The sequence below is a fragment of the Cotesia glomerata genome, linkage group LG1 (genome assembly GCF_020080835.1).
Source record: "Cotesia glomerata isolate CgM1 linkage group LG1, MPM_Cglom_v2.3, whole genome shotgun sequence".
Classification (NCBI taxonomy): Eukaryota; Metazoa; Arthropoda; class Insecta; order Hymenoptera; family Braconidae; genus Cotesia; species Cotesia glomerata.
Window position 1 is genome coordinate 36,731,729 of NC_058158.1, and position 22,404 is coordinate 36,754,132.

The 22,404-nt window shown below is 27.7% G+C and overlaps 6 protein-coding genes across 7 annotated transcripts; 2 read left to right on the top strand and 4 right to left on the bottom strand.

Annotated features, from left to right (window-relative positions):
- Nucleotides 1–2,944: 2,944 nt before the first annotated feature.
- Nucleotides 2,945–5,684, top strand: LOC123273314 (5'-AMP-activated protein kinase subunit beta-1). The gene is made up of 5 exons (XM_044740725.1): nucleotides 2,945–3,350; nucleotides 3,424–3,792; nucleotides 4,477–4,752; nucleotides 4,824–5,051; nucleotides 5,220–5,684. Exons 2-5 carry the CDS (start codon nucleotides 3,598–3,600, stop codon nucleotides 5,364–5,366), a joined length of 846 nt encoding a protein of 281 aa, XP_044596660.1. The 5' UTR covers nucleotides 2,945–3,350; nucleotides 3,424–3,597; the 3' UTR covers nucleotides 5,367–5,684.
- A 24-nt stretch (nucleotides 5,685–5,708) lies between these two features.
- Nucleotides 5,709–7,417, bottom strand: LOC123273284 (pancreatic triacylglycerol lipase-like). The gene is made up of 5 exons (XM_044740681.1): nucleotides 7,067–7,417; nucleotides 6,701–6,849; nucleotides 6,448–6,624; nucleotides 6,088–6,363; nucleotides 5,709–6,003 (listed from the first exon to the last, which is right to left on the bottom strand). The coding sequence occupies exons 1-5, from the start codon at nucleotides 7,297–7,299 to the stop codon at nucleotides 5,771–5,773; spliced, it is 1,068 nt and encodes a 355-aa protein (XP_044596616.1). The 5' UTR covers nucleotides 7,300–7,417; the 3' UTR covers nucleotides 5,709–5,770.
- A 111-nt stretch (nucleotides 7,418–7,528) lies between these two features.
- On the bottom strand, nucleotides 7,529–13,173 carry LOC123273253. 2 transcript variants are annotated; one of them, XM_044740628.1, is made up of 6 exons: nucleotides 12,862–13,173; nucleotides 12,619–12,791; nucleotides 11,552–11,921; nucleotides 11,086–11,465; nucleotides 10,248–10,372; nucleotides 7,529–7,538 (listed from the first exon to the last, which is right to left on the bottom strand). In XM_044740628.1, exons 1-5 carry the CDS (start codon nucleotides 13,056–13,058, stop codon nucleotides 10,263–10,265), a joined length of 1,230 nt encoding a protein of 409 aa, XP_044596563.1. In that variant the 5' UTR covers nucleotides 13,059–13,173; the 3' UTR covers nucleotides 7,529–7,538; nucleotides 10,248–10,262. The 2 variants fall into 2 exon arrangements, with proteins under 2 accessions (XP_044596563.1, XP_044596553.1); XM_044740618.1 differs by lacking the exon at nucleotides 7,529–7,538 and having other exon boundaries at nucleotides 10,073–10,372.
- Nucleotides 7,548–9,927, bottom strand: LOC123273274 (F-box only protein 22-like). Its single transcript, XM_044740676.1, has 5 exons — nucleotides 9,625–9,927; nucleotides 9,353–9,528; nucleotides 8,571–8,910; nucleotides 8,121–8,491; nucleotides 7,548–8,047 (listed from the first exon to the last, which is right to left on the bottom strand). Exons 1-5 carry the CDS (start codon nucleotides 9,786–9,788, stop codon nucleotides 7,962–7,964), a joined length of 1,137 nt encoding a protein of 378 aa, XP_044596611.1. The 5' UTR covers nucleotides 9,789–9,927; the 3' UTR covers nucleotides 7,548–7,961.
- A 241-nt stretch (nucleotides 13,174–13,414) lies between the features above and the next one.
- Nucleotides 13,415–16,570, top strand: LOC123273130. The gene is made up of 6 exons (XM_044740358.1): nucleotides 13,415–14,692; nucleotides 14,758–14,858; nucleotides 14,969–15,158; nucleotides 15,387–15,545; nucleotides 15,630–15,825; nucleotides 15,987–16,570. Exons 1-6 carry the CDS (start codon nucleotides 13,647–13,649, stop codon nucleotides 16,476–16,478), a joined length of 2,184 nt encoding a protein of 727 aa, XP_044596293.1. The 5' UTR covers nucleotides 13,415–13,646; the 3' UTR covers nucleotides 16,479–16,570.
- Nucleotides 16,571–17,543: 973 nt separating this feature from the next.
- Nucleotides 17,544–20,735, bottom strand: LOC123273304. Its single transcript, XM_044740698.1, has 5 exons — nucleotides 20,234–20,735; nucleotides 19,935–20,096; nucleotides 18,881–19,088; nucleotides 18,519–18,714; nucleotides 17,544–18,284 (listed from the first exon to the last, which is right to left on the bottom strand). Exons 1-5 carry the CDS (start codon nucleotides 20,414–20,416, stop codon nucleotides 18,092–18,094), a joined length of 942 nt encoding a protein of 313 aa, XP_044596633.1. The 5' UTR covers nucleotides 20,417–20,735; the 3' UTR covers nucleotides 17,544–18,091.
- Nucleotides 20,736–22,404: the final 1,669 nt, after the last annotated feature.

A 22,404-nucleotide genomic window follows, 5' to 3' on the forward strand; every position in this document is an offset into this window, starting at 1 on the left:
TGTTGATAATGAAGTTTTTAAATTTATTGTGGTAACAACTGTGCACTGAAAAGAAATAATTTCTTGCTTAAGTGAATTTTACTTGAGTCAAGTTAATTTTTTTTTTTGTGTAAGCTTTGTTTCACAAGCATTAAAATTTCTAATGTAGGTATTTAATAATATTTGAAATAAAAATTAATATATTGCATTGTAAAATGTACTTTTGAATAGAAATTTAGGATGAACGAAAAAAATCAATGTGACAAATGTAAAACAGATGTTACCACTTAAAAGATAATTCTAGAAAAGCTTTTACTCCAATCTAATCAATATCATTAAATAACGAATGCATTTAATGAGCAAAAGTCTCACATATTGTGTAAATAGACGGTACGATACTGGATAACACGTCGACAATCAAGTTAACATATTTATTCGATAAGATCGGTGAAATATGTGAGAAATATTTATTATCAATAGTGATTTAAAATTGAGAGCTTTAAAAGCCAGTGCTCGTTTCTGTTTGCTATTGGATTCAATCTCGAGAGAATTGAATGATATGATGATAAAAAAAGAAAAAAGTAAGTAAAGCAAGACGAAGAGAGGTCAAAATTTTGTGGCAAAATACGCTGTATAAATTTATAAATAATAAATTTGTGTAAAAAGTAGAGAATGGATAGCTGGCAATATAAAATGTGGGAGGAGGTAAAGTGACGTTCTGTGTCGCTAAGTCGTAAAACTACGTCGGGTCCAAAGACCTTCTGGCTTATACTTTTTTTTAAGCCTTCATCATGCATACTATACAGATAATCATACATCAATTGTCTGGATACGGAATTTTATGGGACAACTTTTGTGCCAATATCTATTTAAATTGTACTGTGCTCGAATTTAATTGAAAATTTTATGAAGTAAATTTATAACGAAAAACAAAAACAAATGACGAAAATATCGAAAATATACTAGAAAATTTTACAAAAAGCTTTCTTAGAATATATTCATTCACAGAAAAAAAATGAGTGTAGAATAAATATCCATGATTCAAGAGGAAATATTTAGGAAGACTTGAAATTTACTTCATTGAAGAAACTTACATAATTTTCTTTAGAATTTCCTTCAATCAAGAAAATTTATTTTGGAGTCACGTATTTTATTTCCGTTTCCAAAAAACAGTGATGATGAAAAAATTTAGAAAAATAAAACTTCTTTAAATAATTTTAGTTTAAAAAAAAATCGATCAAACAAGAAAATATTTGGAAAAGCTTCAATTATTTTGGATAAAATAAAAAGTTATTATGAACAAAGAAATTTTACTTTGATTTAATAAAATTTTGTTCAATTAAAAAAAAAATTCTCATTTCATCAAAATTATTTTTGGTCTTCATAAAAATTTTTTTGTATCAATTAAAAATAACTTACTTTGATTGTATAAAAGTATATATAATTTCTTAAGTAATTTTCTTTAAAAAATTAATGAGAAATCTTATTTTTAATTTTTGATCTTCATTTAGTTTTATATAATTAATGAGGTGTAATCAGATATAGATAACATTACTATCTCACTTATTGAAAAAAACCGCTACCTTATCTAAGTACAGTGAGTTACCACCATGAAAAAACTTCATTTTCTACTGATCAATGATCATTTACCACACACCAGAAAATATTAAAAAAATACAATATATATATAATAATTAAATCTTCACTTTATCATGATATGATTTTTTGACAAATAATCATCAATATAGAAAAATTTTAACATAAAAAAAAAAATAAACAATTTATCATACAGAAAAACTTTTACCTTTTGTAGATTCAAACGACAGCTGCATTTGGCGCGTAATTTGCTCCTCTACTCCCAGCTCTCAGCAATAATGTGCACTTTAACATTTTATTAGTGAGGAAAAAAAAATAAATGTAATAAATCACTAAAAAACACCAAATTTAATGACACAATGAAAAAAAGATAATATATATGACGTATTGGAAACGCGTATTTAAATAAAGAGTGGCTATACGTCCGCAAAAAATCCTGATAAATTTATACCCGTGAATATAAGGACCTTGTAATTACGCCGTGTAAATATGGCGCCTTATATTCACGCGAGGTACGTTAAGTATCTTATATTTATGCAACATAGATTTATCGAGTTTTTTTCTGTATTAATAAAAGTATACATTCAAATAATCAAAATTACGAAAATCAAAACTTATTTGACCGATAAAATAGCAACCGAAACTTCCGACAATCTTCAACGGCGGCCAACAGACGCAAGAATATTCTATTAGTGAATTAAAGACTTTTGAATGATTGAATCGTTAAAATTTATTATTTTAGAGCTTAATTTTTATTAATAAAGTAGTTTTTGATTATTATTCTTACTAATCAACGCGACTTTATTATTAAAATGATTAAAAAACTAAAGAGCGAATTTTGCGCACGTCATCCCGCTACTACGCAACGGCCATGTTTGATCAGTGATGCGCGCGCACTCCAGTTCTCGGGTTTTAGCTCCAACCGCGCCAAGCTGCTGTACTTATTTAAAATACATTGCAAACTATAATTTAAAAAATTTATAAAACAATAAATAATCAAAAATAAAAATAATTTAATATTTTCTTGAATTAGTGAAAATTTTTACAAAATTTATTCAATAAATAATTTTAACTAATAAAAAAAAATTATTGTTATTTAAATAATTTATTATAAATATAAATTTAGTCTAGTGATAAAAAAAAAATAAAAAAAAAAACAAAACACCTGAGATATGATTAAAATCTAATTTCATAAAAAAAAATAATAATAATAATATCTATAAATATCATACTAAAATTTAGAATTATTGATAAAAAAAAAAAAAAAAAAAAAAAAAAAAAATTATTTCTCAAGTCTCAAATAAATAAAATTTTATTACAGCGCCATATTAAAGCCAACTGTTGGTTACTTCCCAACAAAACCAATCCCTCATTATAACTCCTAAAGTTATTTTATGTAATGTCAAAAGTTAATAAAATCCAAAATGTATTCGCTGATTAATTAATAAACTAAAACTAATCACCGTGATTTATAATAATCAGTGGAATTGAAATCGAGCATTGAAGTTCTAAATCCAAGATTTATTATAAAAAAATGTCAGCCTTCTTTTCGAGCGATCATCACCATTCTTGACAATGTTTTATTATTATAATAAATTGTAAACGGTGTGACGTTTAGTACTATCACGCAATCAGCTGATACTCCGGTGGTCTAAATAATTTCCCACAACAGAGACTATTTTTCTTCAACCGACAATAATTGTCTACGATTATCAATATTAAGTGTAACAATCATAAATATTCACATGTGAGTTTTGTATAAATAATCAGCTTAGGTAAGTGTTGAGGCAAGTATGATGTAAACAATTGAATGTAAACAATGTCATGTACTACGTTGTTTTATTTCAGATTTAAGATTCAATAGTTGTTGCTGTTGTGCTGTGCAGTGTGTACGTGACTCACGGTTAACAACGTGACGTCTCGTTAACATTCACCTAAAAAAAATTTATCTCCACGACTTACAACTTACACCATCACTGTCACTCTCGGTCAGATAATAAACCTGGTAATTTATAGTGAACTATGGGTAACGCTGGAAGTAATCAGCCAGGTCATCATCATGGCAGTGCTATAACCAAAGACACACATCGCCAGAGCAAAGATCATCCACCGTCATCGCCTGGAAGAGATGGTCAAGCATTTACATTCGCTAAAAAACCAAATAAAAAATTGGTTTTCCAAACTTCGAATGAAGAAGAAGAGCCCTATTTATCAAAGGTTTTATTTTTTTCTATTTTATTTATTAAATTATCCTTTATATTTGTTTTTATGTGATGATTCTTTCATATATTTATTCAAGCTAGCAACCTTGCAGTCATTATGTGATTGCCGTGACTTGTAAACTTCAAAAAAATAAAATTTCGCTTTATTAAATAATGACTTTTTTTAAATTGCACTGTACTTTTTTAACTATTGACATTTTTAAAGATATAAGCTCATCCCGATATTACACTCATCAAGAGCTTTCATTTGAGTACCCACATGCAATTTTGATATATTTTTCATATTTACATATATATAATATATATAAATATATGAAAAATTGATGTGGGTACTCAAATGAAAGGTCTTGATGAGTGTAACATCGGGATGAGTTTATATCTTTAAAAATGTCAATAGTTCACAAGATACAAGGTCATTTCTTAACTATGCATCTAAAGATAGTGCATTTTCAAATGCAGCCTAAATACTTATCATCATAAATTGACTATTGGTGCGAATGATACGAAACCTTGAAAAGGCACAATTTCAGGTCAATACTTTTCCAATGATACTAAATTTAACCATAAAAACCCATTTTATCACATAAATACATTGGTCACAGAATTCTGCTTATTCTCTTAATAATATAGATAACCTGAAACACAATTATTGACTAAATTAACTAAATTAATTTTACAGGAAGATGATGAAGACTCGGGTCGACCGAGGTCGAACACCATTTCAGAAGGCAGTAAAATAGTCGTCCAGTCACCAGATCAACCCAAATCATTGCCAACTGTATTCAAGTGGGAAGGTGGTGGCAAGGAAGTCTACATCGGCGGTTCGTTTACACAGTGGAGGAAAATCCCAATGGTCAATAGTCACGGAGACTTTGTTACAATAATTGACCTTCCGTTGGGAGATCACGAGTATAAATTTTATGTCGATGGTGAATGGAAATGTGATCCTACTATAGTAAGAATTTTTTATTTTGATTAGATTAAAAATGATGATATTAAAAATTTTAACTATTTTTTTTTTCTTAGCAAAATGTTGATAATGAAGGGAAGAAAAATAATCTTGTTACTGTAAGAAAGTCGGACTTTGAAGTATTCCAAGCACTTGCTAAAGATAGTGAAGGAGGCTCCAGTAGCATACAATCAGAGTTTTGTCAAGAAGTTCCAGCACAAAAGCCGTGGGACAGAGTACCTGGGCCACCAGTTTTGCCGCCTCACCTATTACAAGTTATCCTAAATAAAGATACACCACTATCGGTATATTTTTTAATTTTTTTATGACAATAAATGATTATATTATAAAACTCATAAATGTAGAATAATTTTATGGCTCACTTTCGTTGCTTATAGCAACCTATGAGTTTTATGATTAAATTTTAACAAGCCTAATTTTTCAGTGAATAATTGACGTTTTTTTTTTTTTAGTGTGAACCAACACTTTTACCAGAACCAAACCATGTAATGCTAAACCATCTTTATGCTCTAAGTATAAAAGAAAGCGTAATGGTATTGTCTGCAACTCATCGTTACCGTAAAAAATATGTCACTACACTGCTGTACAAACCAATTTAAAAATTGTTATTAAATATTTTATTACCATATGCGTGATTGATGTACGACAATACGATCACATCGATCTTTGTTGTAGAATCATGAGATGAATTTAATTAAGATTTTAATTTTATTTTGTTAGGTACGAGGTCTATTTTATCGTTAAGAGTATCGTAATAAATCTTTAGTTAATCAGATTTTATTTTCGAATTAAATTAAATTATCATTGGCAACTACTTGCATTACCATTATTATCATTGGATATTTAATACTTTTCATGTAATCAGTCTTTATTTACTAGCTATAAATAAGAATAATATATATTTTTTTCTTGAAAAACCAACTGACTAATAAATTTATTGATTTACTTTTTCCTTATAATTGTAAATAAATAATTACAATAGATTAGATTAAATTTTTAAAAATCAAACAGAGTTAGAATCTTCGGAAATTCCAAACGGTGCTTGTGAGCGCGTTCTCAAGAAATAAGTTCCTTTTGCTGAACGGTCTACATATTCTCCCATAAATGTCACCGGGGAATCGTTGCATTCACCACCTAAATATTTGTCCCAGGTACTGCATTGGGATGCTAACATACCTGACTCGGAAACAATACTTTCTGTGTAATAAACGTAAGCTCTGCCATGACTACATGCCTCTGTAAATTAAAAAATTATTTATCTAGAAATTAGAAAAATATCAACAGTAATAATAATAAGATATTTGATATTAATAATCAAACCTGTCATTTCTGGCATACAACAACATCCAGGTTGTATAGCGATTCCTCCGTTAGGATAAAAATCAGCGTCACCGAGTGGCTGCAAAAATCCTAGAATACCTCCACAGGAATGAATTATGTCCACAAACTTAGCGTCTGATGCATCTAGACGTCCACTTGTTGGCGTAATAGCATGAAAACCCGGTAAAGCTGGGTCGAGTCCAGTCACTCTGGCTAGTGTTCCAGATGTTGTTGAAGACGCTGCATTACCAGCTACGTGTGCTCCAAGAGAATGTCCTAATTAATTAAGAAAATGTTTATTATTTTAAAAAACTAGGACTTTAAAGATGTTAAAAAAAAATTATTTCTCAATTTTCTTACCAATAAAATGGACGTTATCTGGAGAAATGCCAGTTTCGTGGACTAAAAAGTCTATGAATTTTCCAGCTTCAGTTCCAACATCGGCAGTATTCCTCATAGGACCCAAGTAAAAAGTACTTGCAGCCAAAGGCTCCCAGTCGACGAGTATGACATTGTAGTCATCCTTTTGTAGAAAAGCTTTAAAAATTTTTTTAATTCGCTATTTGCTATAATTTTTATAGAATTTTAAATTCTTGAATTATATAACTCTTACCATTTTTTAAGTTGACAAGTCCTGCGCTCGATGCACTCGATTTCCAACCATGTGTAATGAACTTCGTGGGACGTCTTGGAGAAAAGTCGGAGTTCTTTATCGAATCAGGATTGCCAGTGTACAATGCTGTACCATTATTAGGCTTTGACCTTCAATAATTAAAATGAAAATTCGAGTACTTGAATAAAAAAATTAATCACTAAAGATTAATTACTTATTTATATTCATTCATCTTATCAGATATTGAACTATTTAATAAATAAAATTTCAGTATCTCAAGTCAACGATTCGCTATCAGATCAAAAATATTTATCGTTTGTCAATAATTTAAAAGATATAAAAATAAAAATAACAAACAATAAATACCTAGTGTACAGTAAAAATGTAACACCTTCTTCCCACAGTCCTCGATTTACAGTTTCTGGTTCGTGCCCTTTTAAAACAGCGACTTGAGGCTGATCATTGCCATCGGGCATAAAAATCCAATCTTCTCCATAGCCATCGTACTTGTCGCGCAATACACTCTCGGTACTTTGAGAGTAGACAAAATCCCAAGTCAGTAGACTAAAAATCACTGAACTTGCTATAAAAAACTTCATTATTGTTCGTTTTATTTTCTGTCAACTCTGGACGCGGAGGAAAAATTAATCGAGATTGCGAGATTAAAATGCCTTTTGAGAAAGAAACAATTAATTATTGACTAGTATAACTAATAAGCATAACGGACAACAAGCGATTGGATCAGACTGGTGGGTCAGGGTAACTGGCTAAGCATTTATATAGTCCAGCGATATCAAACTAATTTAAGTACCCTCTTCAATGGCCCACTTAGTTTTTTTTTTTTTTCAACTTCATTATCTCCAGGGTTTTATTTATTTTATCATTAAATGCGGAAACACTGCTAAGTAGTACCCAACACTCGGTTTTACAATTTTTAATTATTCATAGATTTAAATTCTCCAGGTCTACACCTAGTTAAGTCGTAACAAGCGATATACTCCCATATCTCAGTTTGTGCTTGTTATTTAAGACGTGTCGTCCACCTTTTCCGATGATATTTACAAAACATACATTTTAAAGTTCATTGTTTATAATTTTATACCAAGACACGCTCACACGTATTTTTAACGTCTGATTAATCAAACTACTATTTTTATTAAAATCAATTGAAATATTTAATATTTATATTTTATGCAGTTTTTTTAATCTTAGGTAAGACTATAAAAAATATAAATGATTAATTGATAGATTAAATAAATATTTATTTTCCATAAGTTAAAATCATAATTGTTGTTGAATACTGATGATTAAGCTGAAAAGGACGACGATTCTTTACATCTGAATTATCTAAAATTTATCGAAAATTAAATTAATTTAATAGTCTTAAGTTAATAATTTAAAGATTAATTTATTTAACTACCTTCGAATGAGTAAGAACCCAGTTCTCCATTACCAAAACTCCCTATCAGAGGAATAGTGGGAAACAAGTTTTTGAATATCGTCGCCTCAACATTTTTTTTATTTCCGTCGTACCATCCAGACCCGCGAGCTACACAGCTGAACATTAATCCTATTGAATGTTTGAGTAATTGGACCCTTTTTTTTAATTCCGTAAGTTTAGTAACTACAGATTCTTCTGTTTCGTCATCTCTAGTTAAAATAGTCGACCAACTTCTGACGTTATCACCAGAAATTACGATTCCCATAAAACTGGTATTGGTCACCGTAGTGCTGGATAGTGAACAAGAAAAATTTCTTACTGCGCCACCCCAAAATGCGATTTTATTGTCTCTGTAAATATAGATTTTAAGGATTAATAAATAACAAATTACTAAAAATTGTAAAAAATATAAATTATAAAAAATCTTACTTGATATACGAGGAGAGATCAGCGAAGCTAAATGGATTATTGTCAATAACAAAAATAATAATACACTTGACATTAGTAATCGTCGGCGTATCACTGAATACTAATTCAAACAAACTTCTTAAATCAGATACCGCGTAACTATTGGGTGGTAAATTTGTTTCTGCTTTTCTTCTACAGCGACTTTCTATAAATAAATTCATACTGACCGTAGGGTCTTCTGGTAAAAATGTGTAAGCTAATAAATTTTGTGCATGTTCGTGCTCTGTACTATTTACGATCAGTCCGTAATTTTTTATTGACAAACAGACACATGAAGATGGTACGTGCGGAGGTAAACATTCTGTAATAAATTTATTTATTAGTTATGACATTTAAGTTAGCAGTCACTTGAAATTATTTAAAAAAAATTGCATTTTCAATTTTTTTTTTATTTCTACATGTCTAATTTTTTTTATATCATTTTTTTGCCGTAATTTATTTGTTGAAAAAATTCTTAAAATTAACAAATGTCTGGAAGATTAATTTATAATACTAAAGTTAGCCGGCGTTTTTAATTTGCTGATTTTTTTTTAATAATTAAATTATAACAGAAAAATATTTTTAAAAAATTGCACTCATAGTTTTTTAAGTTTTTTACAAGTAAAATTTTTTTTTTTTATATTTTTGTAATGATTTTTTCAATAAAATTCTAAAAATTTTTAGATGCCGGCTAACTTAATTTTCATGATTAATTTTCATTTATTAATTTAAAATGACAAATTAAAATAATAAAAAATACATACCCGGTAATTTACAGCGAGAAGAAGAAAATAAAAGACCAAGCATCGGTTTATTGGTGAGTTTATTGTCAAAATCTTTGTTGGCATGACCATTGGTTTTGAAAAAATTTTTTGGCGATCCAAACTGGATAACTGACTTTCGTGTTTTTAGTTCACGGAATGCTGCGTCACGCCAAAGCCTACAAATTTAAATTAAATGTCAACAATAAATAAAAAACAAATAAATTATGAATGATCAAGTGGTAATTAGTAATTAAAACTTTTGAATAACTTACTTACAAACCTTCGAAGAATTGCAAAGTTCGCGACCAGAAATATGAGAAAAAATATATCGCATTAAATCATAAGATTGCGTTACACTTAAATAGTTGTTTACATCTGTAGACAATTGTTTATCAACATCACCTTGAGGTTTTTTACTCTTTTTCGGAGAACCCATGTCTTTTTAATTAAAAATACTTATGATTTATAAGTATAGATTTTTTAGTTAGTTCAAAATCAAAAAAAGTTGTTTGATAAAAATATTATTGTTTACATAAATAACGATTATGGTTGTTATTCAATGGAGTAGAGCCATGATTGAAGATTTGAAACTCATCTCAACAGATGTCGTAATAATCTATGCAAAGGAGGACTGTCGATAAAAGAGAATTACATTTAATTGGTTTTTGATATAATAAATAAATAATATTTATTAAATTTTTCTAATAAAAATCAAAAAGTAAAAAAACAATTTTTTTATAAAATATTTCAAGCCTAAGAATTAATGACAGTGTAGATAGCAAATGTACGACAACAATTGACGTATTAAAGTTAATTATAAAATTTGTCAAATTGCTGTTTTCAAATCATGAAATTTTAGTAATAAATTCCTAATTGTATTTGGCAGTGTAACAATTAAAAATTGAATAAATCAAAAACTGGCACCATTGCGAGTTTCTCTTCGCTCTGTTTGACCATAAGAAAGTATCATAATCGTCGTTGATACTTGATGAAAGATTCCCTCGTCTTCAGAATTACATTCTGCGGAGATAAAATAAACTTATGTTAAAAAATTAATATTTCTCTATTATTTTTAAAATTAATTATACTGAAATTAAGCGACATCTGATAATTTTTAGAATTTTTTTAACAAATAAATTATATCAAGAAAATTAATTTAAAAAATTCTGTTTTTAGAAGTTCTAAAAAATTACAAATACAATTTTTTGGTAATTATTTACAAGTGGGGTCCACCATTTTAATTTTAATTTTTTTAAACGAAATTTCTATTTGATTTTAGTGGTATATTTTTTTTTTTTTTTTTTTTTTTTTGAAAAATACATAAAAAAATGAACAATTAAAAAAAAATTGACTATCACAATTTTAACAAATTTTAGAAATAAATTTTTTAGAAAATTGTGAATAACATCAAAAAAAGATAAAATAGAAATTTTATCCAAAAACATGAGCCAAAATTTTTTCCAACTTTTGAAGGCAAAAAAGCTATCGAAATTTTTTTTTTTTTCTTTTCACGACATATTTTATCATAAATGCACCGTAAAAACAAGCAGAACAAAAAAAAATTAAAAAATGTTAATTCTTCACCTAGATATGGCCAAAAATAGGGTGGACCCCACTTATAAATAATTACCAATTTTTTTAAAATAATTTTTAAGACTCAATTATTTTTCTAGAAAAATTAAAAAATTATCAAGTGTCTGATAATTTCAGTGTCATTAAAATGAACAATATACCTCTCTCACTGTAAGTCCCATATTCACCATTGCCAAAACTTCCTGTCAAAGGTACGTCAGGAAAAATACTTTTGAAAATAGATGCTTCAACATTTTTGCGTCCTTGATGAAGCTCAGAGCCGCGATTCGTACAAGCGAACATATATGCCACAGTGTGTTTAAGAAATTCTACTTGTTCTTTTAATTCCAGGAGTTTTTTTCTTATAGCTTCATCAGTGTTGTCATCCTCGGTCAAGATTGTTGACCAGCATCTAACATTACGCCCTGATATCAAAATACCCAGCCACATTGGTTTTGATACTGTTCTAGTACCGGGTTTACATACTGGCATTACTGTTAGGTCTTTGCAGACTCCACCCCAAGCAACTTTTACTTTTTTACTGAAAAATATAAAATATAATTACTACATAATGTTTCAAATAAGTTTTCAATAAGTATGAAGTTTTATAAATAAAAATTTAATTACTCGAAAATATCAGGTATAGATGGCTCCGCATCACACTCAGCATTTTGATTAACAAAAATAATAACACATTTAACTTGTCTAAGCCTTCTCACAGACGAGCGAAACGACTGATAAATGGCACCAATAGTGCATCCATACGATCGCCAGAAAGACATGCTTACTGATTTAAACCTTTCTCTTTTTTTGTTAGTTAATATCATCGAGAAATTATTGGCAGTTATCAGGTCAATATCCACGTGTGGATCGTCTGGTAATAATGAAAACGCTGAATAGTTTTCAATTTTCTCATGCTCCTCGTTGTTAAATATCACTCCGTAATTTGACACTGATATACAGTAACTATCTAATGGAAAGTGTCTCGCCACACATTCTGAAAAATGAATTAAAAAACAATAATTTATGAGTAAATTTAATGATACTAAAGTTGGCTGACAACTGTTAATATTTTTAATTTTTATAAAAAAAAATGATTCTAAAAATTTTTTAATTTTCGCATATGGAATTTTTAGGTAGATTTCATAAAATCTATCTATTGCATTAGCCCTTGCGTCAAAATTCACACAGAATTTCGTTACTATATCAATTATTTAGTCGAGTAAGGCTTAAAAATGACGTTGGTTTGGAAGTTTATATATGTATGTATATATAACGCACAGCTTGTGGACACGATAACTCCCACAATTCTTAATGAATCTTCATGAAACTTGGTAGACTTATTCTATAGACAATTAGCTTGGATGAGTTCAAAAGTGAGCTGAATCTGTCAAATAGTTTAGAAATGGCAGCCATTTTAAATATTCGAAAATCTAAAAAATCACTGTATTTTAAAATTTGGCAGCCGATTTACTTTTCTCATAAACTTGAGGAATAATAATTATTTATAATATTGTTATTAAAATCATGGATTTACATGAAATCTACCTTCCATCTTGGCTGGTGCCAAATGGCTTTTTTTTTATTAATTTTTGTCATGACAATTTAATTACTATAACATTCTAAAAAAAATTTTAATACCTGTCAATGTCAGTGTCATTAAATTTATTAATTATGGCAATAAGTATTTATACCTGAGTATCCACGATCAAGAGAATTGAAAAATATACCAAGCATAGGTTTATTTGTCAAGTAATTACTAATATGCGTACTACTATCACATTCTTCGAATAATTTATTAAATGATCCAGCTTTAACGACAACACCTCTCGTATCTAACTCACGTTTCGCCACATCTTGCCATAGTCTAGAAAAATTAAATTAAATTAATTGTTTAAAAAAAAATTCCAAATTAATAAATTATCAAATAACCTCACCTGGAAACTGTGGAACAATTCCATAAATCTCGAGCTCTTAAATGTGAAAAAATAGACCTTAAATTATCATAAGACAATACAGAAATATCTGTTGTAGACTTTATTTTTTTTCTATTAACTTTCTTTTTTTTTATATTTTCTTTGTTTATTTCTTCATTTTTAATAATTATTTTTTTCTTTCTTGTGCGTAATGGCATTTTGTCATTTATAAATAAATAAATTGATTAAAACAACAAATATTTTTTATTTTGAGGTTACAACATGCTTGTTTACATCAAATGACTTTTCCTTTTTCTATTTTTCCGCACACCATCCAGCCTCCTTAGTGTCAACAAAAATATATATCTATATATTTACGTAAGTAAGTATACATAGGTATACTTGTGATGCATAATAATGAAAAATAAAATGTATTTGAATTTCAAGGACATTAACATCTACAACATGCGCAGTAAGATTTAAAAAATTTTCTCAATAACAATAAGTAAGTAGATGTCGCTATTTATTTCCGCCGTTCACATAAGTATCGAGAGAAATGTCGATGAATCATATCACTATCAGCCATCTTCAGTGCAGTTTTAAGTTTCAGCTGACTGCGCTTTTCTCCATACTTCACAGTAATAAGTAATAACAAAGGAATAGTGTCCATTACTCAAAGCTAATATCTCATAATGCGTATTTTAATCAAATAGTGCTTTTATTAATTAATCGTTTTGATTATTTTTAGATTTTATTTTTTATAAAAAGTATTTTAATTAAAAAGTGAAAATATCAAGATTTTCAAGATGTCAAGTGAAATCAACAAGCCGTTTATTTATATAAATCCGTCTTTCAATATTCCTCAGAAAAATAATATTCACATAAATCCAAATGTACAATTGAACGTCGCCATCCACGTTAATCCTAAAATGGTTAACGCGCTGTCTGCAACCCAGCTGAGTCAATTAAATCAACAAAAATTTTATAACCAACAAAAAACACAACAAACTATTGGACAATCTAGCCACATTAAAAGTGCACCTAAATTTTCCAGTGTACCAAAGGCATCTGGTGTCTCGAATGTACCTTGTAGTGTTCCAAAATTAAACGTCCAAAAATCAGTTTATATAAATCCAAAATTAATGCAACAATTAAAATCTATACCTGATGTACAGAAACCACCAATTACTCCAATTTCACCAAAATTTGTTAGCAAAAGAACTTTGGTATCGAAAAATAAAATTATTAATAGTAATACTATTGTTAATTATGATAACAATAGAAATGTTTTAGTTAATAACGCCAATAAAAGGGTTTTTATTAATTCTAGTAATGAAAGTTTGAATAATATCAGCAACAAAAGTTGGAAAAATACTAATAAAAGTATTAACAATTTAACTACAAAAAGTATAACTATTAAAAAAAGTTCGCCATCATTAGTTTCGATATCAAAGCGTAAATTAATTCGTATTAAACCGGCAACAAAATTATCGTTAAATAATTCGCCTGTACTTAAAAAGAGTCCGGTGTTAGTCAAAAAATCGCCTATGAAATTAAATAATTTAGAGGGAGTTAAAAAAACTATTTTGTGTAGTCCAGTTACCAAATCTTTCAAATTAAACAATTTAGAAGCAACTAAAAAAATATCATCCCCGGGAACTAAATCTCTTAAGTTGAATAACTTGAATAAGTATAAAAAAATAAATGTACGTCCGGTTGCAAGTACCAGTACGAATAGAGTGAAAAGTGCGATAGGATCGTCTTCGGGTAATAAATACAAAATAGATAGGACCAAAACAGAGAAGAAAAAAGCGACAGTTCGCAAAATTCGGGTAGTAAGATGCAAACCCAGGTAAATAATGGTTTAATCTTTGAGTAAGTGGTAATTTTATTTATTTACAGAGTTATGTTTTTTAGGTCTACAAATACGAATTTAATTAAAATTGATGGAGTGATGTATAAGTCATCAAAGTCACAACTTGTTAAAAGCAGTGCCAGTAGTCAATCTACTATATCGAGTAAAATTTTTAACATTTATTTCTTTACTTTTATTATTCTATTTTAGGATTTTTTTTCTAATTATTTTTAACGTTACAATTTCATTACATTAATAATTTCATTATTGCAGAGAAATTCAATACTGTTAATGTTAATCGAAATAGTTTAAATAATTCTCGTAGCAAAAATATCTATAGGCAAATAAAGTCTAATAGCAAGATAGTAAATTTAAAAAGTATCAGTACAAAAGTAATTTTCAATAAAGACTCGGCTACAACTACGACGCTCTTACAACGCTCTAATTACAAACATTTTTTGAGGTAATTATTATTTTTGATTTAAAATTACATTTTCATTAATTTATAGCAATACACAAAGTAGCAGTCATCCGAAATATATTTATTTTAAATTAAATTAAAAAACATGTAAAAATTCTTTTAAATTCATTCAAATTTTTTTTTCAATAAATTTGAAAATTTTCGGATGAGTACTACTTTTAGTATCATAAATTGACAATTACTAATTAAAAATTTTTATTTCGTCACTAGTAATCGAGCGAAGCAAAAATCAATCCAAATTTTGCGACACAAAATGTCAAAAAATAATCAACCTTGCTTGCTCTTCCAACGTTTTGGATTTTGCGCTAAATTCAATGAAGGAACTTGTCCCAAAGTACATGACAAAAAACAAGTAACCCTTTGTAAAAAGTGCGTTTTCTCAATTACAAATTGTTAAATTTCCAATACAATAACATTACATATATTTAAACACCAACAATTTAAAATTTCTAGCTTTCTTCAAGGTAATTGTCTTGTTGACAATTGTCGTCTTTCTCACGATGTTGGTCCGGAAAAAATGCCAACGTGTAAATATTTTTTGGATGGATGCTGTGTTCGCGATTCATGTCAATACCTTCACGTAAAAGTATCTGCAAATACTCCTATTTGTATTCCATTTTTACAAGGATACTGTGAAAAGGGTGACAAGGTAATATACTCTTATACAATAAATTTTTTTTTTTTACAATTTATCATAACAATTTAAATCTACACTTTAAAGTACTTATTTTTTTTTTTAATTCAATGGAAGATTACTGTAAAATTTAAATATTCATGATATTTTTTCTGTCTCAATTTATTTATTCACAGTGCAAACAGCGGCATACAAACATTTGTCCTGAATTCGAAAAAACAGAAAAGTGTTCAAAAGGTAAGAATTGTCCTTATCCTCATAAATCCTCAACGTCGGCACAAAAACTAAAAGTATATAATAAGAAAAAGTGTAAAGTCACAATCACCTTCAGTACGCAAACGGGTGTTGATAACGAAAAATCAGATGCTTATTCGTCTTCCAACTTATCATCGATTCGCGATGATAACAAAAAACGTTATTACGATAATGATGATTGTTTGGACGAGACATTGGCGGCTAAAAGAATAAAAATAATAACTAAAATAAATACTATGAAATCCGTAATGTCTGGTTCTGAACAAAATCATCCATCAGTAGCACTTTATTCATCTGTTGTCACTGATAATAATGCACACCAGCAATCAGATAAATCCTCACAGCCTGATAGTCAAAATTTACAATTTAAAAGGCCACCGATCGGACCTTTACCTGCCTATATTCCTATTTGATGATCATTTCATTTAGTACTACAATTATTATTTTATTTTTTTTTCGCTTATCGTAGGTCTCATTACTGTTAATTAATTGATAAGTAGGCAATAATTATTATTAATAATAAGATGTACAAATTTATAATAAATAAAGAAATTTTTTTAAGTGAGCTAGAGTGTTAATACATCTCTTCCTTAATTATACCTATAAGTTTTAATTATTATCTATCAATTAGCTTTTTGTCAATTATTTTCATGCGGCGATTTGGCTATAATTCAACAAGTTTATACATGAGATTTTTTTTTTAATATCAAGAAATCAATGCAGAAATATATTTAGATTTTTGTTTTAATTCCTCAATTTTAATTAAATTAGCTAGGGAATGTTTTACTGAAATTATTTCTACCGTGCTTGAGAAAAGTTATAGCATGCATTATTAATTTAAAATTTATTGGAAGTAGAAAATTTTATTTTCCTGTATTAATAATCTCACTCTTTGCTATTAAAATAAAAATCAAAGTGAAAAATTTTCATTCAAATCTTATTCTAAAAGTTAAAGTTAAAAATTTAAAAACATAAAAAATTTTCGGCATATTTTAGATTTTAAGATAGATCCTTATTTACTAGAGGTATAATAAGTAATTATTAATAGATAAATGTGCAATTTCAGTATAACATCCCTTAAAATTTTAAATATATAAATTTAATAGTCAACGTTCATTTAAATCTGTGCATTGATTAAGCTTTTATTAATTCGAATAGTGAGAATGAGTTATTAAAGAACCACTAACCAATTGGAAGTTTTAAGATTTCCGTCATTCCAGACGTACATATCACACTAAAATTGTTCCTAAATTATTATCGTAATAATTTAATACAAGACCGATAGATCTAAATAATATTAATTGATATGACTATTCATAATTCAAATGATCATGCCTAATAGACATTGGACATTATTAATGCGATTTTATCGCATTAATTATTTTAAATAAACATTAAATTTTCACATTTTTTTAATTCTTCAATTTGATTAAATTTTTTGGAAGAAGTTGGAAGTATGGGTGCTCTTATTATTATTATTTTTTCCACTTGGCACCCACTTTTATTGAGATGTATCTTATTTGTTTTGATCATTGGCAATCGAAGTCATTTGCGCAATTTGATTAATATTTCAGTTGTTTCTAATATTAATGTATATAGAATAAATCTTTTTGTATATCATGATATAAAAAGATTTTCGATTGTTGTCGTTTAAATTAATCGTTGAAGTGGACAATTAATTATATATTATGATTATCCGTATAAATAAATAACTTAATAAATTTAAAAATACAAAACAATTAATAATTAGTTAATAAAATTTAAATATAAAAAAATAATTATTAATACGAGTATAAAAAATAAAGTTATCATCGTTATTTATAAGTTAGTTGTCGATGTTAGATGATAGTAAATAAAATTGTGCGTAATTTGAAATAAAAATAAGGGTATACATTTGTATACAAAATAAATTTAATTTGAAATTAAAAACTTTTAACAAGCTTTTAAAAACTCATAAAATAAAAATTTATATATTCGTTAATAAGCACGCCAGGAATCGCAGCTGATACCTGACGTGGGCTTATAGCTACGTGGACGCAGCGAGGCTAATCGATGTTGATTCCGTGACGGCTGATCGTGGTTTCACGTCCAATGAATTGTACATTGGAAACTCGCAGCACAGCAAAAATTTCATAAAACCCGGTACTTCTCTGTAAATTGCTGCTGGTATTGGAATCAGTGGTGATGTTGATTGTTTGTATTGTCTATACTCTGCATTGCTGATTACAGAAATATATTTTATTAAATTATTAATCATTAATTTGATCAATTCAAGTAACTTTGTAAAGTTGAACTGTTTTTAAAAAATATTTAATTTTAACTTTAGTAATTTAATAATTATCTCTTTCGATAATATATGTATGTGATCTAATCAGTAAACAATTTACCTTCTATCAAAGTTACCTTCATTGACTTTACTCAAGAAAAAGATAAAAATAATTATTTATAATTACTCTCGATATCTTTCATCAGAAGCTCGTTCAAGTAACGGCATTCCTGAGAGAAATAGTATTATAAAAGTTGTAAAAATAGGCGACGCTATGACGAACCATTCAAATCCTTCAATAACATTTATTGATATTATGAAAATCCCCCACCAAAGTACTATTTCACCGAAATAGTTTGGATGTCTTGACACTCCCCACAATCCTAAAACATCATTAATCAAAATATCATTTCAATTTTTCCATGTAAAAAAACAATTAATAATAAATTTTTTAGGAAATTAACAGCAAGAAGTAATTATCAATAATTCTTCACCGCTTGACTTTCTACGGCATAAATTGTTAATTTATATAATTGAAAAATAAATTACCATCGTCACACCACTTCCCGTTGTTATGCGGATCCTGCCTAAATGCGAATTTCTGTAAATCGGCGTAGGTTTCAGCCAGCAAACCAATAATAAATAATCCAGTACCAGCGCTATCCAAAGTCGTCATTGTTTTAGGTGCAAAAGGAACTCTGTGACGTGGTGAGTTGATAATCATCACCGGAAGACTTACGATGTAAACCCAAAACGCCTAAAATATTAACATTGACACTGATAGTTCTTAATATGTTAATGTATATGTTGAACATTTTATTGGTACGGCTTCAAGTGGCCAAGGTGCTATCTTATGAATAAGGATATTATCAGCTGAACAACGTGTAAAAGTGTTAAGAAAAGGCTTAAGTACTCCTACATCAGATAATAATTGTGGATTATTTATACTTTGTATATCACTAAAGCTTGTTATGATTCTAGGTCAATTTTTTTTTAAGTACTATGTACAAATCATTTGTCATGACATTGAAATTAATAGACACTTGACATTTTTAAGGATCTCTTAAAGAAATTAATTTCTTAAGAAAACCTTTTAAAAAAATTCATTTGTAGGAATTAAAAAAAAATATGAATGTAATTTTTTAAATAAAACTAAAAAATTTCTAGGTGTTTTGCTAATTTCAGTATCATCAAAATAAATGATACTGAAACTGAGAGACATTTGATCATTTTTAGAATTTTTTTTTACAAATAAATTCGAGTGAAAAAATTTATTAAAAATTCAAATTTTAGAAGCTTTAAAAAATTCTAAATGCAATTTTTTAAAAATAATTTTCTAGACCTAGATTATTTTTCAAGAAAAATAAAAAAATGATTATCATAAGAGTGAATTTAATAAATTATATTAATACCGATAATATTATTGCAGGAATATTTTTATGCATTGAAAAAAAAATTAACTTGAATCAAGTAAAATTTTTTAGTTTAAGAATTAAAATCAAGAAGATAAAGCTCTTCAAAATCATTTACTTCATAAAAGTTAATTTCCTTCTGTGTAGGTGTGTATTAACAGGTCACTGGACATAATACATAAATAGCTTACTTGGAAGGTCCAGAATACAGCAAACCTGATGACATTACTGCGTCTATCATCGAATCTTTTATCACGACCGATTTTTAGTATTCGATAGAGCAAATACGATGATAATCTTATCCCCCAAAGACAAACGAATATTGTCACCATTAATTGTCTGCTGTCGTAAACCTAAAACAAAAAATTTTAATTAATATTTTAGTTGATGGTGTTGTCATGAATGAATGAATGAATGAATAAATAAATAAATAGAGCTTGAAAGGTATGTGTTATGTAATGATCCATAAATAATAAACATTGCGGCAAACCTTTCCTTCCTGACCGAGGAAAAATGTAAGGAGTGCGATTATTACAAAATTCATTCCACCAGCAAAATCAGTAACCTTGTCCATTTGAAATGTTGCAGCGATTGAAAAAAATATCAACTGCATTCCAATTGTCACTATTGCACTTACTGCAAGATGATCTTCGTCCAAAATTTCCACAGCCATTTTTGGTCAAGATTATTCACAGCAATTAAATTTTTATACTTGTATTTTAATTATTTAAAAAGAGTACCGTAGTTGTCATTGTAAATAAACTGTGGTATAAGATTGTGGAAGTCGCAGAGCGTAATTGTGAGTATCGAACGTAGTGATTTTTTATTTTTTATTAATTTTAATATACATGTATATATGTACAGAGCAAGTGTAATACGTAGTTGTCAGTCGGCGAATGAAACGCTTGCTCTTTTTTTATATTTTTTATAATATATAGATATTACTTGACTTTTACACTAAAAGTCAAGCTGCACTTGATGTCGTTGTCTATTGCCTCTTATACTCTGCTCTTATTTGCTCATGCTCATGCTTGTCATGCTTGCATTGTTATCATTTTTGATAAATATTACTGTATAGTTTGTCTTCTTCTTTGCCTGCTGGCAGTGCTCCGTTCTGTGTTTTTTATTATATATATATAACTTTGTATATTTATATAGAAGTCGATAAATTCAATGTACTTTTTATCATTTATCTCGCTGTAAATTGTTTAAAAAAAAAAGTCATAGTTTAAAAATCTTGAAAAGAATCTTCAATAGAAAATTTAGCTAAAAAATAGAAAATAATTTTTAAAAAATTGAGTCATTAAAAAAAAATTTTATTTTATCGTAAAAAACTTTGAGTGTTTGATGTCAATTGTTATAAACATTTTATTGATATATATTGGTAAAAATAATCATTATAAAAATATCTTAAAAAGGATCCAAAACAAAAAAAAAATAGAAATCGAAAAAACCACTCTGAAAAAATTTAAGCATTTGTAAAAAATGTCAAATTTTATTGTATCAAAAAAAAATCAATAATGGTAATCATTATCAGTTTCTCTATAAATTTTTTCTAAAAATATAAAATATAAAAGAACGATGATAGGTTTGAATATATTTTTTCAATTTACTTTTTTTTTCTTTTTTCAAAAGTACATTTGAAAAAATGTACTTCATAAAATCCTAATAACCCAAGCGTCACATAAAAAACTGTTGACGTTTTGGTAAATTTTATTTAACAAGAAGTCAAAAATTAATAATTGTCAACTTACATTCAACAAAATATTACCAAAAAAATTTTTGTGCCGCTTGGGAAGTTAAATTTTGAAAAAGTTGTAGGTAGTAGTTTAAAAAAAAAAAAAATCATAACTTTTTTTTGGTTGAGTAAAAAAGTTTGAAAAAATTCTGAAAAATGTTTATTATTGGCTTCAGAAACTAAATAGAATAAATTTATTTGTTGGAAAAAAAAATTGAAAGATGTTGGGTATTTTCAGTATTGATTATTAATGCTAATGTTTAGAAGAAATATCTAAATAATTGTATTGTAATAAAAATTAAAAGAAAAATAGGGACATTGTAAAAGAAACAAACAAAAAATTATTTATAAACACAGTTTATTTTTTTTTTGCATGATACAATAAATGATGGTGTAATAATGACAGTGAAATACATAGCACTGAGTATAAACCGAAATTTAACTCACATTGAATTATTCTAATGTTTATTATATATTAATCGTTAGACTATTTTGTTTGTATTTCAATTCATTTTCTCCGTACAGAATGCAAGTCCGATTGAAGCGAGTAGTCATTATTCTCTTTAAAAAAAATTACAATTATAATAATAATAATCATAATAATTAATACAATAATAGTAATTAATAATAATAAAGTCTTATGGTATCCCGCAAGTGCCACGTCACGAAAATTATTTCTTAGAACAAAGTTAATATCAATCATTCACTTTCAATACCAAAGACATGGCATTTTTATAAAAAAAGTTCACTAGCTGGCAAACTAAATATAAAAATTGTCATGGTTGTTTTATTAATTGTTAAGCATTATTTATTGAGTATAAAAATTATCAAAGTATTGTTTGGTAAGTCAATATATTGAAATAAAGTGTTGAAGCTTAATTGTGCATATAAAACACTGCTTAAGCCATTGTTCGCACCAAAAA